At 35.8% G+C, this 14,757-nt stretch overlaps 1 protein-coding gene and 1 long non-coding RNA gene across 2 annotated transcripts in view; one reads left to right on the top strand and one right to left on the bottom strand.

The window, feature by feature from the left end:
• Nucleotides 1–8,484, bottom strand: part of LOC110026379 (serine carboxypeptidase-like 19) — a 24,690-nt gene extending 16,206 nt beyond the window's left edge. The window contains exons 1-9 of the mRNA XM_020727292.1: nucleotides 8,201–8,484; nucleotides 1,685–1,830; nucleotides 1,262–1,338; nucleotides 1,031–1,153; nucleotides 801–903; nucleotides 653–690; nucleotides 441–542; nucleotides 259–342; nucleotides 6–161 (exon numbers count right to left, since the gene is read on the bottom strand). Of these exons, the coding sequence (XP_020582951.1) occupies nucleotides 6–161; nucleotides 259–342; nucleotides 441–542; nucleotides 653–690; nucleotides 801–903; nucleotides 1,031–1,153; nucleotides 1,262–1,338; nucleotides 1,685–1,830; nucleotides 8,201–8,334 (963 nt within the window). The 5' untranslated portion in view covers nucleotides 8,335–8,484. The remainder of the gene's footprint in view (nucleotides 1–5; nucleotides 162–258; nucleotides 343–440; nucleotides 543–652; nucleotides 691–800; nucleotides 904–1,030; nucleotides 1,154–1,261; nucleotides 1,339–1,684; nucleotides 1,831–8,200) is intronic.
• Nucleotides 8,485–12,929: 4,445 nt separating this feature from the next.
• Nucleotides 12,930–14,496, top strand: LOC110026390. Its single transcript, XR_002294197.1, has 4 exons — nucleotides 12,930–13,173; nucleotides 13,277–13,403; nucleotides 13,486–13,932; nucleotides 14,015–14,496. It is a non-coding gene; the product is annotated as an uncharacterized LOC110026390 (long non-coding RNA).
• The last annotated feature ends 261 nt before the right edge of the window (nucleotides 14,497–14,757 follow it).

Here is a 14,757-nt window from a genome sequence, read left to right as displayed (position 1 = left end):
TATATAAAGGACTTAACTATACAATTATTATCAGGTGAAAACTGGGAGAGGAATTCTGGTGAGTTCTCTTCCATTGATCTGCGAAGGTGTAACACCTCTCCTGGAGGTTCATTAGAACATAGGGGATCCAATATACCATAAACATTAATTTCTGAAAGAAACTGTGAGGAAATTAATGCATGAAAAAAAATTAGCCTAAAAAAATATTATGGTATGAAAATTACACATTATATGAACAAAGTTGATGATTTAGCTTACCTCATTAAAGACTTTGAGATATGCCTTACATATCGCACCCTGAGGCTGTAGGTAATCCTCACCTACACAGTTCGTCTGAATAAGCTGTAATAATGGAAATCATAATGTTATTAATAAAATATATGTTAAAAAACAAGGTAATGAGATTTTCTTTATAGAAGTTCAGAATATTATAAAAAAACCTTGTAGAGTTCTTCAGAAATAATTCCTAATCCGTATGCGTGAGGTACTCGAGAATTCAAATCTATTTTTTCGCCTGTTATAGTGTTGCCATTTAGGTAACCCTGATAAAATTCCAAACAATAAAATTAAAAAAAACATGGTACAATATTAATTAGGTTTCTCAATTAAACTAAAAGCTTTTAAACCAGTATTAATGCTTAAAAATTCATACCTTAATATTGATTAATGGCTTTTGACCCTGCTCATTTTCTGTCACGCATGATATGATTATGATAATTAAAATTTCTTTGTGAGCTAAACAACGGGATTATTTTGCGTTTATAAGAAAATTGACTAACTAATTACCCTTAACTAATTACCTTCAACAATGTCATGAGAAACAAGTGTAGCCATCTTCCCACCATAAGAGTCACCACCCATGTAGAAAGGATTCAACATGAAATTTGGATGTCTCAAGAACCACTATATCAGTGAAAATAGAGAGTATGATATATAATGATTTTTCTCATTTTCACAATGTCTCTTCATCATAAAAAAAATTTTAAGCATATAATATAAATTAATTTAAGATTTAGAACTATGGCTCTGCCTTTCTGAGAAATTTGAGGATATTTCCTTTAGCCTGAATATCGTCAGTGATGTAGTCTTTATCAGTCATGGAGTAGGAGAATCCAGTACCAATAGGCCAATCCACGAAGATCATATTAGCAATCTGAAAATTCAAAATATCTTTTCAGTGGAATTTAAGGTATAATAGAATGATCATGCATATATATATATTTGTGACAATTTAGTTATAAATGGTACTATAGTTTCTCACCTTTGTCCATGAATAAGGATTAACAACTAAGGTTGGAGTGTTGCCGTCAAAATTATCAACCTTAAACTTAAGAGGTCCTGTGCACAAACAATTATATGATGGATGCAAATATTAATTGTGAACTATGAGTTTTAATAATAGAGGACATTTATAAAATACATCAAGAATTATTTACATATTTGCTCAATTTTTAACTATTTTTGTATTATCGCTTGAATCTCAAGCAAAAGTATTAGTTCTTTATATCTGTCTATAATAATAGATACTCAAACAACAATAATGCTTTCATAAATAAGAAATAACTATTTTTGTATTATCGCTTGAATCTCAAGCAAAATTATGAGTTCTTTATATCTGTCTATAATAATAGAAAATGCTTTCATAAATAAGAAATTTGAACAGCCCAGCTAAAACCATTTGTACCCATCTGCACAGCCAAGCCCACAAAGCCCGAGCAGCCCGGCCCGCCAGTTAGCCAAAGGATGAGAGGGTCCTCCTCGGGTTTCCTAACCGACTCCACAAAGTAATAGAACAACTCCGCTCGGCTGTCGTCATCTATAGACACGTACCTTTACACACAGAAACATTGATTAGTCCATAGGAGATGGAAGAATGGCAGAGAGATGGACGAAGCTTCTTTAAGAAACTTGAGAGTATCGAGAAATAAAGTTATAATTAGACATTATAAAAAATTATTAAATAATAACAAAATATGAAATATAAGATTATGTTTTTTTTTTTTTTTTGAAAAATTTACATGCATTATGTAACACAACTGTTGACGGCACAATTTGCCGTCATTCGCTTCATCTTTTTCCCTAACAGCTATCGTCTCACTCTCATACATAAATCAGCATAGTGACATTGTTAATAGCTGTATTGTATTGTTAACCGAGCTTCAAAATTGGCTCAAATGGATTGAATTCGGATCCGGATTATGTTTTTTTTTTTTTTTTGAAAAATTTACATGCATTATGTAACACAACTGTTGACGGCACAATTTGCCGTCATTCGCTTCATCTTTTTCCCTAACAGCTATCGTCTCACTCTCATACATAAATCAGCATAATTACATTATTAATAGCTGTATTGAATTGTTAACCGAGCTTCAAAATCGGCTCAAATGGATTGAATTCGGATCCGATTCGGCTCATGGCTCATTATTGATATTTCAACATGAATTCCGATCATCTGAAATGAACCACAATGCTTGACACAGCTCTCAAAGCAACAATTTGAACAAGAAATAACTTTGATTAACCCAAGGATACTAAAATTGGTCCAATATAAATCAAATTTAGCCCAAATCAAGCCATTATATCACTTTTGAAAGCTTTCTAGACATATTTTAAAGGTCAAACAAATGTCAAATATGATAAGCTTATAGTTAAATTGAGCGTATCGACAATTCAAATCTATCTGGCCCAAGAAAGCTCAATTCTGACATTGTTGAGGCACTTAAATATCCTTGAAACACCGTCTGATCGTGAAAATCTCTTTGGGCCGTCTGATCATACGGATTCATATTGATTCATTGATTGCATGTGGGAGAGGACTCTGTAAATAGATCCCTAAACCTCACTTGAGGAGGGAATAAATTAAAGAATGAAAATGAGCTTGAACTTTAGATAAGGAGCTGAAGTCCATCATCACTCCTGCAGTTGTTGACAGTAAACAACCATTATCCACCACCATCTGCCGGCAGCCGTCGATCAATATGAGTTGCCACCCATTTCTTGCGATAAGATCATCTCTGCACCAACTTTATAACTCAAGAGATTGTGTAATCATTTCTCGCCTATGAGACAAGAAATTGTAATTGTAATCGCCGAGTTATAGTCGATCTCTTCAACCGGTCCATGACCCATGGTTTTTTTCCTTTCCTAGTTTTCCAAATAAAAGCTTATGATGTCTCTACTTGTTATTTTATTTTATGTGAGTGTGTGTTGAATTCTCGTGCAACTCTAAGACGATGATCTATTACCCTACCTCCGTGAATCTTCTATCACACTTTAATTATATTTAATTTCTAGCTAGCTCAACTCAAAATTGAATGGAGCTTGATCCGGCTCGAAATTGAAACAAGTTGGCTCAAAATTTGAGTTATTCAGATTCATCCCAGCTCGAAATCGCCTCCATCCGGCTTGAAATCAAAACAAGATGGCTCAAATTGAATTAATTTGCATATGTTCTAGCTTGAAATCGATTCATAACCCGTTATATTCAATTTTATTTAGTATCATATATAATTTTTATAAATAGAAATAATTTGAGCTGATCTCGAGCCCATTCAACTTGATCTATGTATGGCTCAAAACTGGCTAAAAAAAATCGATCCGAGATTTTGGCTGATTGCTCGTCTCATTCACTTCGATGTGATCTCAATCTTAGCTAAAACTCAAATCAATATTCTAAGTGATTAACAATCTTCGAGCAAAATGCACAACCTAATTAGGGATATCAATGAAGTAGTTTTTATATTCTAATTCATTTTCTTGCTCCTTTATTCTTCATTTATTCTACCTAGTTCTTACATTCTTCTTAATTCCCAAGTATTTACTCAGCAAACAACTAAATATGAAATGTGCCATCTAATCTTGCCTGAGTACAAGGGTTTCATATATGTGTTGTCAGTCGTGGTCTATTGTCAGAGCAACCTCTTTGAATGTCGTAAGTCCCCTCAGGTCACGGGTTCGAATTCCTCTCTGACCAATTTGTCGGTAGTGAGGGCAGTTGTCGAATAGTTTATATATGTGCGCGCGCGTGCAACCATAGCCTATTAGAAAGCAATTTTGGTATGAGTCCCCTTTGCCCCGAGTCCGAATCCCTTCGGATAAACTACATATATTTGTCATGTAATACCTTAACTGCTCCATAGTAGACTGTTTATATATATTAATATGATAAGACTTATTAACTAATGAAAACAGTTCTCTCTGCTTTACTTGTATCGCCTCTACGCATCTCTTTTGCTTTCATGGCATCAGAGCAGGTCATCTTGAAGAGCTCATAAGAATTCATTTCTCCTCTTTCTTTCTTTTTTCTTCTTTCTTCCTCCCCTATGATTCTTTTCTCCTGCTGGTTCGTCTGTGGAAAGGTGACGCTTGGAACTTCTATTCTTGAAACAATTATTGGTGCCGCTCTCCGTCCTCCTTGCAATATCTTTTTTTAAATTTTTTTTTTGGTGGGCTTCTCAAGTTGAAGCTTGGCAACAATGGAAGAACCTGATACGTTCAATGTGGTAGATGGATTCGTAAATCTCTGAAAATTTCATCCCTCCCTCCCTTAAATTCCTCATGGCCAACATAAAATCCATGATTACCAATACCGTCTCTGCAGATAATTATCAAATATGACACTCCCAGTTAATCAAGATTACCAAAGCTAATGCTTTCTTGAATTTTCATGATGGTACCATTCATCCTCCACCGTCCATGGTACTTAATGCTTCGGGCATTTCCTTTTTCAATCCTGTGCACACTACTTAGGCAACTTATTAATCAAAATTTGAGGGCTGCACTTTACTCTTCAGCCACTATTTTGCCTTATGTCTTGAATTTAGGAACCAGTCATGAAATTTGGACAACATTGGAGAAGCGCTTAGAAGCCACCAATCACTCCCATGTTATTCAACTAAAGAATGAGCTACACAATGTCTCAATGGAAAAACTCACTATATCTCAATATCTTATGCAAACCAAAGCTACGGTTGATAACATGTATGCTGCTGATTCTCAAGTTGATATTGAAGACGTTATTCCATATATAATAAATGATCTCATGACATCTTATCTTCCCTTCAGAACTACCATACGATTAAGATTCGCTCCAATAAGTCTTGACGAGTTATATGCCTTACTAATAAGTGAAGAAATTAAATCGCTCCACCGAGCACAAATCTGCCTCCGCTGATCCCGATATGCAGTTGGCCTTGTATTCTTCCAAAATGAAGAAAAAATACTATAAAGGCAAAGGCAAAAACAACAATGTTCAATCCAGATGACCTGTCGATGCTCCAACACCTCACTCTAAAGCTTACGACTTGGTCTCCTATCAAATATGTAACAAATCGAGACATCTTGCATCTCATCGCTGGAACCATTTGAATCTTTGGTATCAACTTTGGAACGTCTATTCTCCTCCACAAACCAAATCTCATACAACCTATATTACTTCTTCTTTCCCATCCAATCACTCTTATTTGTATCTCGATACTGTTGTGAAATTTATGGCGAAGAAAACACAGAGAATCGATACAAAACCAGAAGAACACAGAGATTTAACGAGGTTCGGCAAAATGCCTACATCCTCGGGAGCGAGTAGCAAATTTCAGTATTTCAGAGGGGGAGGTTTTTTTTTTATACACCCAAGGGTTACACATATATATAGACATTAAAAAATCATAGATAAATTACCAATACAAAATTTCAGTATTTCAGAGGGGGAGGTTTTTTTTTTTTTATACCCAAGGGTTACACATATATATAGACATAAAAAAATCATAGATAAATTACCAATACACCCTCGTTCCCCCCAACCCACTAATCCAAGAGACACCTCTTCACACGAAGAGACACACCTCTTCATTCCAGGAGACACACCTCTCTAATTTCAAGACTCCAAATCAAATTCGGAGAAGACAGAAAGTTGGCGCTGTTCATTTGGCGCCTAAGTGCTTAGGCGTCGCGATCGCAGCTTGTGGGACAGTATTAGTGTCACTGCTTGTGGGACAGTATTAGTGTCACTCCACCATCTTCAACCATCATTATTCCAAGTGGTCCCAAAGGAGGAGTGCAAGCAATATCCCAACTAGTTTGGTTATTAAAGATATGTTGCTAGAACCTTATATTAAAGTTAAACTATATTATTCACCAATATAATTATGATGTAGGGAAAGGGATGAACGAGAAGCCAATTGGATTAGATTGAAGATTGAAGCAAAATTTGGTCATTGTGCACCTGACTATTGACGCTTAGGCGCTAGAACTTACTTAGATTGAGCAAAAATCCGGCGAAGACAGAAAGTTGGCGCTGGTCGCGATCGCAGCTTGTGGGACAGTATTAGTGTCACTGCTTGTGGGACAGTATTAGTGTCACTCCACCATCTTCAACCATCATTATTCCAAGTGGTCCCAAAGGAGGAGTGCAAGCAATATCCCAACTAGTTTGGTTCTTCCGCTCCGCTCCGCTCCGCTTCGATCCAGCGTCTGTCCCGATATGGTATATGAGCCATACCATAACAATATGAACATTATGATGTTAAAATAAAAAGAAATAATCAGAATATGAACAAAATATGAACATTGAGTTCTAAATGGGACACTTATATTCCTACACATATTTCTTGCCTATTTACATATCTCACCTAAACTTTCATATTTACACATATAGCACTCAAATCCTTAATATCACAAAAATAATAGTACTATTATCACCTTTTAAAAATAAAATATACATATTTTTATTCATAAATTTAAAACACCAATGTCATGCACATAAATTTGAAAGTTTAGATATGTAAATACAGCAAAGTTGTGTGCTTTCAATACAATTCACCACCACCTAAAAAATAAAACTCCACTATTTTTAAGCCGGGTACATAGTCTGTTTAAGTGGACCTTTCTCTACCATCTATGCAGTTGGAATGTCGCTATATATATGATTACGAAATTAATTGATAACAAAAAGAAAAAAAGAAACTAAAACTTTAATTTAATCATAATAAAATTAAGATTAATGATTAAAATTTTATAATTTAAAATAAAAATATAACTAAAACTGTATTTTTTTTATAGTTAAAAAGGGATTTTTACATACATAGCAGTTAGCAGTTAAAACAGGCCTATTTACTTTTTTCATAATCGAAACTTATAATTTACGTATTTCGTGTCCAGTTAATCTCTATTCGATATTCATCTATCTATTTATTCTCCCCTTCTCCCTTCCTAATAAATCATCCAAATGCAGAAGCGCCAAAGCAGGTATTCGCCGCGCTGTCACCGGCAGCGGCGAGGACGGAGCCGGCAAGAGGTTTTTCCGATGATGGTTCGCGCACCATTGCAGTTTGTTGATGTCCTTAGTGAAGCAGCTGCAGAAGATCCCTTCTATCTTTGGAGTAAAAAAAAAAGAATGGCTTAGCTAGTCTCAAGTTCGGGAAAACAAAAGCAGAATTAAATGAGAACTCAAGCCATTTCTGAGTAAAACAGAGCATGAATTCATATATATAACTGCGAAGTGCAAACAAAGAAAGGAAATTTCAACTTTAGACTTCAAAAAGCCAACTCCAATGGCCAGATAAATTTGTCACAAGCGAAAAACAAAACACAGAGTTCTTAGACTTATCTTCCTCAAAATCCTAAAAGTGGCTAAAATGGAACGAAAATGAAAAACATAACATTGATCGTTCATGGAGAGGAAGAAAACTTTGTTGAGGGAAACTTCATCAGGGGAAAGAGACCCGACCTTCATCATGCGCAGAATCTCTTTTGCGGTCATTCTCTTATGATTTGATACTTCCTCCCTTCTAAATTATCTAGAACCAAAACTTTCCTCTGGATTAATCGGAAGAATCAAAGACAAATTTGAATCACTGGAAGTGTACTTAAAAAGATCTCAAAATATAGATTCCTATCTTTCAATCTTTCAGAATAAAAAAAGAATAGATTTTTTTCAAAGATCTCAAAAAATGGATTATTTACATTTGCGTCTAGCCTCCATCAACGTTTTCTCCCCTTTCTCAGAGTTTCAACTATTCTCTCAAGAAAAAAAAAACAGAGCCAATTGACTAAACTAATTTAGTTTCCAAAGCGAAGGAAACTGTGTATATATGTGTATATGTATCCCATAAATCTCCCTATTTTCTGCATCATTTCTTTCGAGAAAACACGAGTAATAATTTTAGTGTGAAATAATCACAAGCATATATATAGATAGACTTACCCAGTCTCTAAATGGAAGGGAAGTTCGCCATGAAAGCCTGGTAGATGAGTCACATAATTAACAGCGGAGAGACAACGCAGGCCTTGATGCAAGAAGAGGAGGACGAAGAAGAAAACGAAGAAGAAGAATTTCATCTTCTGAAGAGTGGGATTTGTGACACTCTAGCAAGCAACTTCGCCGGTGATATTTCTTTTCATTCTCCCTCCTCAATAATTTGATTGTATAATTGCTGCCGGAAGAAATAATATGCATGTCCTTTTGCATGTGACGGCACAGCAGCATACGGTCCAATTCTCAACTTTTAAGCTTCATTAATCATACATACGACTACTCAAAAGATAATTTTAATACTTTCTCACTGCGTCCTAAGTTTAATGTTATTTTTCTATTTAAAGAGTCTGAAGCATAAGTTGTTGTACAATATATGAAATTTAAAATTATCGACGATGAAGTGAAAAATAGCATGACAAAAATTCATACCAGAAAAAAATACAGTTTTACGTGGTTCGGCAAATTGCCTGCATCCACGGAGTTGCAGAGGATTTTACTAATTGAAGAAATTACACCAATTTGATCACAACGATGATTGCAGGATCTCTCACTTGCTCTTTCTCTTTACACCGAGATTTACCCAAGAGCAAGAACACCGAAGAAGAAGAAATACGTACAAGAGAAAAACCTATTTCTCTTCTGCTCCAAGCCAACAAGAAGAAATCAAGAAGAAGCACCTTCTTCTTCGCTATTTTGTTCTTTCTTCTTCTTCCTTTTTCTGCTTCCCGTAAGCCTCAAGAAGAATCCTAAGGAGAAATCTTCTTCCTGTTTCACGAACGTGACGGGAGGAGCAAACTGCAGCGAGCGAGAGGAGAGAAGAATTGTCTGGATAGGGCTTCTCTTTCGCACGCAAGGGACAGGAGAAGATGGGGCGGACGGGGGAGATCACGAACGGGAGAGGAGATCGGTGGTAGATCGCAAATCACAAAGGAGTGGTTCGCGAAAATGGGAGCTAGGGAGACGGGAGACGGGGCGGGAGCGAAATAAATTGTGCAATTATTATTATTATTATTATTATTTTCGTTTCTTTTAACCGGGTCAAGCTCCACATAACAAATAATCTCCCACTTGGAGACTTGTTCACAGACTGCAACGTCCTTCCTCCTCAAACTGATATCCTTTTCTGGTGGCGTCATCCTTCAAACATGAATCCTCCACCTCTACAACTCAAAGGTCCCTGTCTTCACATGGGAACACCAACTGAAGCTGCACACAACTTCAATTTCTCAATTGTAACACCCTTTATTAACATATCAGCAGGGTTCTGGCTTCCACAAATTTTCTCAAGCGACAACTGTCCGTAACAACCAAGCGACAACTGTCCGTCATCCAACAATGACCGTATAAAGTGATACCTGATCTGAATGTGTTTTGTCCTGGAATGAAATGTTGGATTCCTGGCAAGGAATATGACGCTCTGACTATGGCTGTAGAGAATTCCCTTCTGATTCTTCTTGCCCAATTCATTCAAGAAGCCCTGTAGCCATATCATCTCCTTTGCAGCCTCTGACACTGCTATGTACTCAGCTTCTGTAGTAGACAAAGAAACTATCTTTTGCAGATTAGAGCCCCATGATACTACAGTGCCACTAATAGTGTAAATATAGCATGTAGTACTTCTTCTAGTATCAATGTCTCCAGCCAATGTCTCCTGTCTCCAGCTAAATCAGCATCAACATAGCCCCGTACCTCTGGACTTTTTCCTGAGAAACACAAGCAAGTTTCTGCAGAGCCTCTTAGGTACCTCAAGATCCAATTCACTGTTTCCCAATGTTCCTTTCCATGATTACTCATGTATCTACTAACGTCATGCTAACGACTCTGACTCTCACTGCATGGGCAATATCAGGTCTGATGCAAACCATAATATACATAAGTGAACCAATAGCTGAAGCATAAGGAACCTTACTCATGTAATCTCTGCGTTCTTATTCTTGATTTGTGTCGATTCATGTGATTGTTTTGCCATAAATTTCATAACATATGTTGTACAATATGATTGTACCTAAGAAAGTGTCTAGTACATTCATATTGCACGGAGCAAAAAAATTTCTAAATAGATATCTGATGTGAAAGTAATGATTTACAATATTGTTATACCAAAAAAAACCTCTAGTATAGGGTTGCAATTTGGGTTGATCGATGGGTCTGGTTTGGGTCCGACCCGAAAAAAACTTGAATCGGGTAACTTGAACTCAACCCAAATAATAAACGAATTAAATAAAAAAAATTTAAAAGTCTTGAATCTTTTGTTAAGATTTTTATGTTGAAAAATTTAAAATTTTAAGATTCTAAAGAACCTAAATTACAATTTTTATGACATTTCGGATAAACCAAAAAAAACAAGGAATAAAATCCAAGCATGCAAGCACGATATAAGAAGTAAAAGCACTTCAAATTATATATAAGAGGCCAGTGTCACTAGTCCGGTGACATATTCCAGGAAAAGTAGAAAAGACGTCGGACTCTGCATATACATGCTCAGTCCTAAATTTATACAAAAATATAGAATTCAGACTAAGGTACGGGACACAAATTACCCGCTCATGGTCTTCATCACGCGATTCAATGTGTCGTCAACCTTGAAACACGTACCCGTACCTTATTTCCGATAAAGACTCAGCCTAGGGACTTTATCAAATACATTTGAAAAAGAGAATAAAAACTTGACTTGCATGAAAGATTCTAATGGCTACTATAATATGTGTGTCAATTAATAATTAATATTATACAAAATATATTATTCGATGTACAACCTATTTCATTCATCATTTTTTCGGAGAGCCAAAAATTTTGACGTACAATTGATGTCAAACAGATTTTATAATATAAATATTTTTTTTTAAATAAAATACTTCAGATCGGAAGAAATTATATTTCTTACCTGAAAAAAAAAAAATACTACAAATTATAAAGGTAAAATCTCATTTTTCTTAAAATAAAATGTTATATTTTTTTGTCAACTATTGTATACCTAGACCACATATTTACATTTAGAGTACAAATTTTGTTGCACATCTATATACATATGTTAAATAAAATTAATATTTCAACCGACCATTGCGGCCACATATGTAAATATCTATATGTATAGTACGAGATCTTTTTTTTTATTATTATTATTGTTTAATAATATGAATGCATGGCTCAAAAGCAGCCGTGAAGGCAGATAGCTTCTCAATTATTGCTTCTGCAGGATTGCCATGTGAGGTCAGAAAGGCGTGTTTTGTGAAATATAGGTAAGACTGTGAAATAACAACTTCAACTAAAGATTGTTTCACAAGAGATTAAAATATTTCATTGTAATTCATGACCCGTTCTTTTTTAAAACTTGGCAACCAATTTTGATTTACGATTGATTTCATTGTAATTCATGACCCGTTCTTTTTTAAAAACTTGGCAACCAATTTTGATTTTGATTTGTGGGCTACTTTGAGCTGTCTCGAAAATTTGAGCGAGCTTCCGCAGTTCGTTTTACGATTAGAGGTCGTTTGAATGATTTCAACAATAGTCAAGGCGATTCAGGTCTGAATCACACGTGTCGCAATGGTAGTCCGGGTTTTCACCATACCAAATTTTTTTGATCATGTTTGGTGTCTTCTTGGATGATTTTGACTCTCTAGACGTATTGACATAGTTAGGTTAATTTATAATTGGGCATCATTTGGTTGGCTTCGATGATGACTCGGGTGAATAAGGTCTCAACAACTCATAATCACGATCAACATTCATTATTTTTGTCAAGCTGAGCAGATATATAGGTCAATAATGTTTTGGTTTAAAATTACTATGTGCTTCACATTTCCTTTTAAAAATCATTCTACAACCAAAAACCATTTTTATCTTCAGGTTTATGAACTATCTCTGAAGCATGACTAATAAAATGATTTTAGTTCTTCATTTATTGCATAAATAAAATTTAATTAAACTCAACCATATTCATCAATAAGTAGATTTAATTTTTTTAAAATTTAGATTTGTGACAGCATCTCCTTTTGCAGTATTAGTATTTTTAGTAGTTTTGATCTGTGATATGATTGGATGTAATGTGGATTAAATGTTGTGTGTAGATTGTGGAAATGTAATTGATTTTTTTGAGATTATTAGATCTTACCTATTGGTTTAGTCATACTGTGACTACATGACAGATATTCTATAGAACCAATACACCAAGTATGTCAAATTTTCGTATTTAGGGAAGCACAAATGATGAATGGTTTGCACTAGAGGATACCACATGGTTTTTTGAAGAAATTGCTCATGGTTTGGATAAGGAGGATGAAGAGAATGAAGAAGAAATTTTAGGTTGATATTCAACGACGAGTTCTTTTGGTGAAACTTAATAATATTGGTATCCAAATTTTAGATTATTATGTTGCAATTGCTATTTTATGTCTTTTACTTCTATAGTTTTGAGGCATAGTTTTTTACTCTCGTTTTTTTCTATTTTAAGACATAGTTGTTACTTGTATATTACCTTTATTGCATTGTTTTTTTATGTTTATGATTTTTTTTTCTACTAGTACTAATCTTTTTTTAATATCATTACTTTGTTTATAGGTGACCACAGTTGTTGCAGGTGGTCAACCACCTCATAAAACCCATTTATGGTGACCCTTGAGACTACCTACAGTAGCAAGAAGCGGAGGTCGTCTACTCTTACCAATGCTTCCACTATTGCTGTTTCTTTGGCACCTCCTCCCCCACCTACTACGGCTCCACCTTTTATGGCATCACCTCCTTAACTGACTGCTGCTAGACCTCCTGCGACACCTCCTTTAGCACCCGTTGTTGTAACCCCTCCTATGGCACCTACTCCTTCACCAGATTATGCCTGTGTCCCCCGCTACTTCCGCACTTTCTCACTCACCTACTCCTGGCACATATCTTGAGCCCGCTCCGTCGACTCTTACACCCCTAGGGTACAATTACTGTCATAGTGAAACTCATAAGTTATTTTTAACATTGTATTATGTTTATTCTTCATGCTATATTTTTTTTATAACTGACTTGTTTCTTATGCAGATTCATTACCAACAATCTGCTCGCTACCTGCATCACATAGATTATCAACAAACGGTATGATTAGCCCTATCTGTCGTGAAAGCAGATACCTGTAGTCGCTCGTGACATGTGGTTCAGAGAGTTTGAGGTGCGATGATTTAATTTGAGTAAGATTTGTAACTGTAATTTCTTTTCTTATACTAACACACAGATTATTTTTTTCGTTGCAGTGGTCCTTCCCCTAGCTCCCAGAGCACCACCAGTCGATCCGTAGAATCTTTGAGATTTGGGGCAAACAACTTCTTGCTGACATGGTCATGACAACCCGTTGAAGCGACGAGTGTCCTGCCTGGATTGGTGATAGGTTTTGGGGCGCCTCTTGATTATGAAAGGAGGAGGCAGAAGATCCAGGCGAAATGGGCGATGGAAGTGTCCAGTGGAGTTGCGCTCCATATTAGCGGATCGATCCCCATAAAAAGCTCTACATCATACTGTTAAGATTTTTTTTAGATATTTAAACAATTCAAAATTTTGAGTAATTTTTAGAATTAACCATTTTTGTACGCTATACATGCCAATAAGTTGAGTCGTGTTCCTTCCGTTGTGGAGCTGCTTATTTGAACTCATTAACACATGGGGACTGTGCAGTGGGTCTCGGAGCATTTCCAACAATTGTTGTAAGTTAAATATATTAAATTAAAAGTTTTTTTTACTCTATTTGTTAACTGTGTCAATTAAACGCTGGTTTTCATCATTCAGGAGGAGTTCGAGCAGCTTCAGGAAAGGCACTTGACCACTCAGACTTAGAGTGACGCCAGCAGCAGTGATAGTCAGTATACCACCATACATTCGAAGTACGAATTTTGGACCTAAACAATTGGGGGGAAGAAGGGAAAGGTTTGTGGCCTTGGAGTGACGAGCATACCTTCGAAGCCGAGCTCTCCCGTTGTCCCGTTCTTAGTTCCCCGGGCTCCTCACAACTAGATTAGGAGACTCTTGCCAAGCATGTGGCTGCAATGAATAAGGAGATCGACGAGTTGCATGAGTTGATGCTACAATGACAACATAGAGTCAAGAACTCTATAGCACGCATAACGGAGACCTTAGCGGAAAGTCGGTGCAAGCAGCCGATGACATCCATGCAGGAGGAGGATAAAGATGACGAGTAGTTTTTTTTTATTTGTAAGCATTATATCAAACATTTGTTCAGAAGTTTTTGGATGAACTTTACTATGCTTATTTGGGACGATCTGTGATTGTATATTAATTTTATTAATGTTATTGTTTAGATATTTGATCTGTGATATGAATATGTTTAATGTGATATGTGATATGTGATATGGAATGCATTTTTGTGCAGGTTGTTAAAAGACAATTGATATTATAATTTTCTTTTTTATGTTTTACAGGTTTGCACCGGATTTGCGTCCATTTTCGGACACAAAATTAGATACTAAAACAATAAAAACAGTGTATCGTTCTATGATATTTTCCAATGTAAG

This window comes from Phalaenopsis equestris, unplaced genomic scaffold (genome assembly GCF_001263595.1).
Source record: "Phalaenopsis equestris unplaced genomic scaffold, ASM126359v1 Scaffold000369, whole genome shotgun sequence".
Taxonomy (NCBI): Eukaryota; Viridiplantae; Streptophyta; class Magnoliopsida; order Asparagales; family Orchidaceae; genus Phalaenopsis; species Phalaenopsis equestris.
Note: the sequence above shows the minus strand (reverse complement) of the source record. Positions and strands in the feature narration are given on the sequence as shown.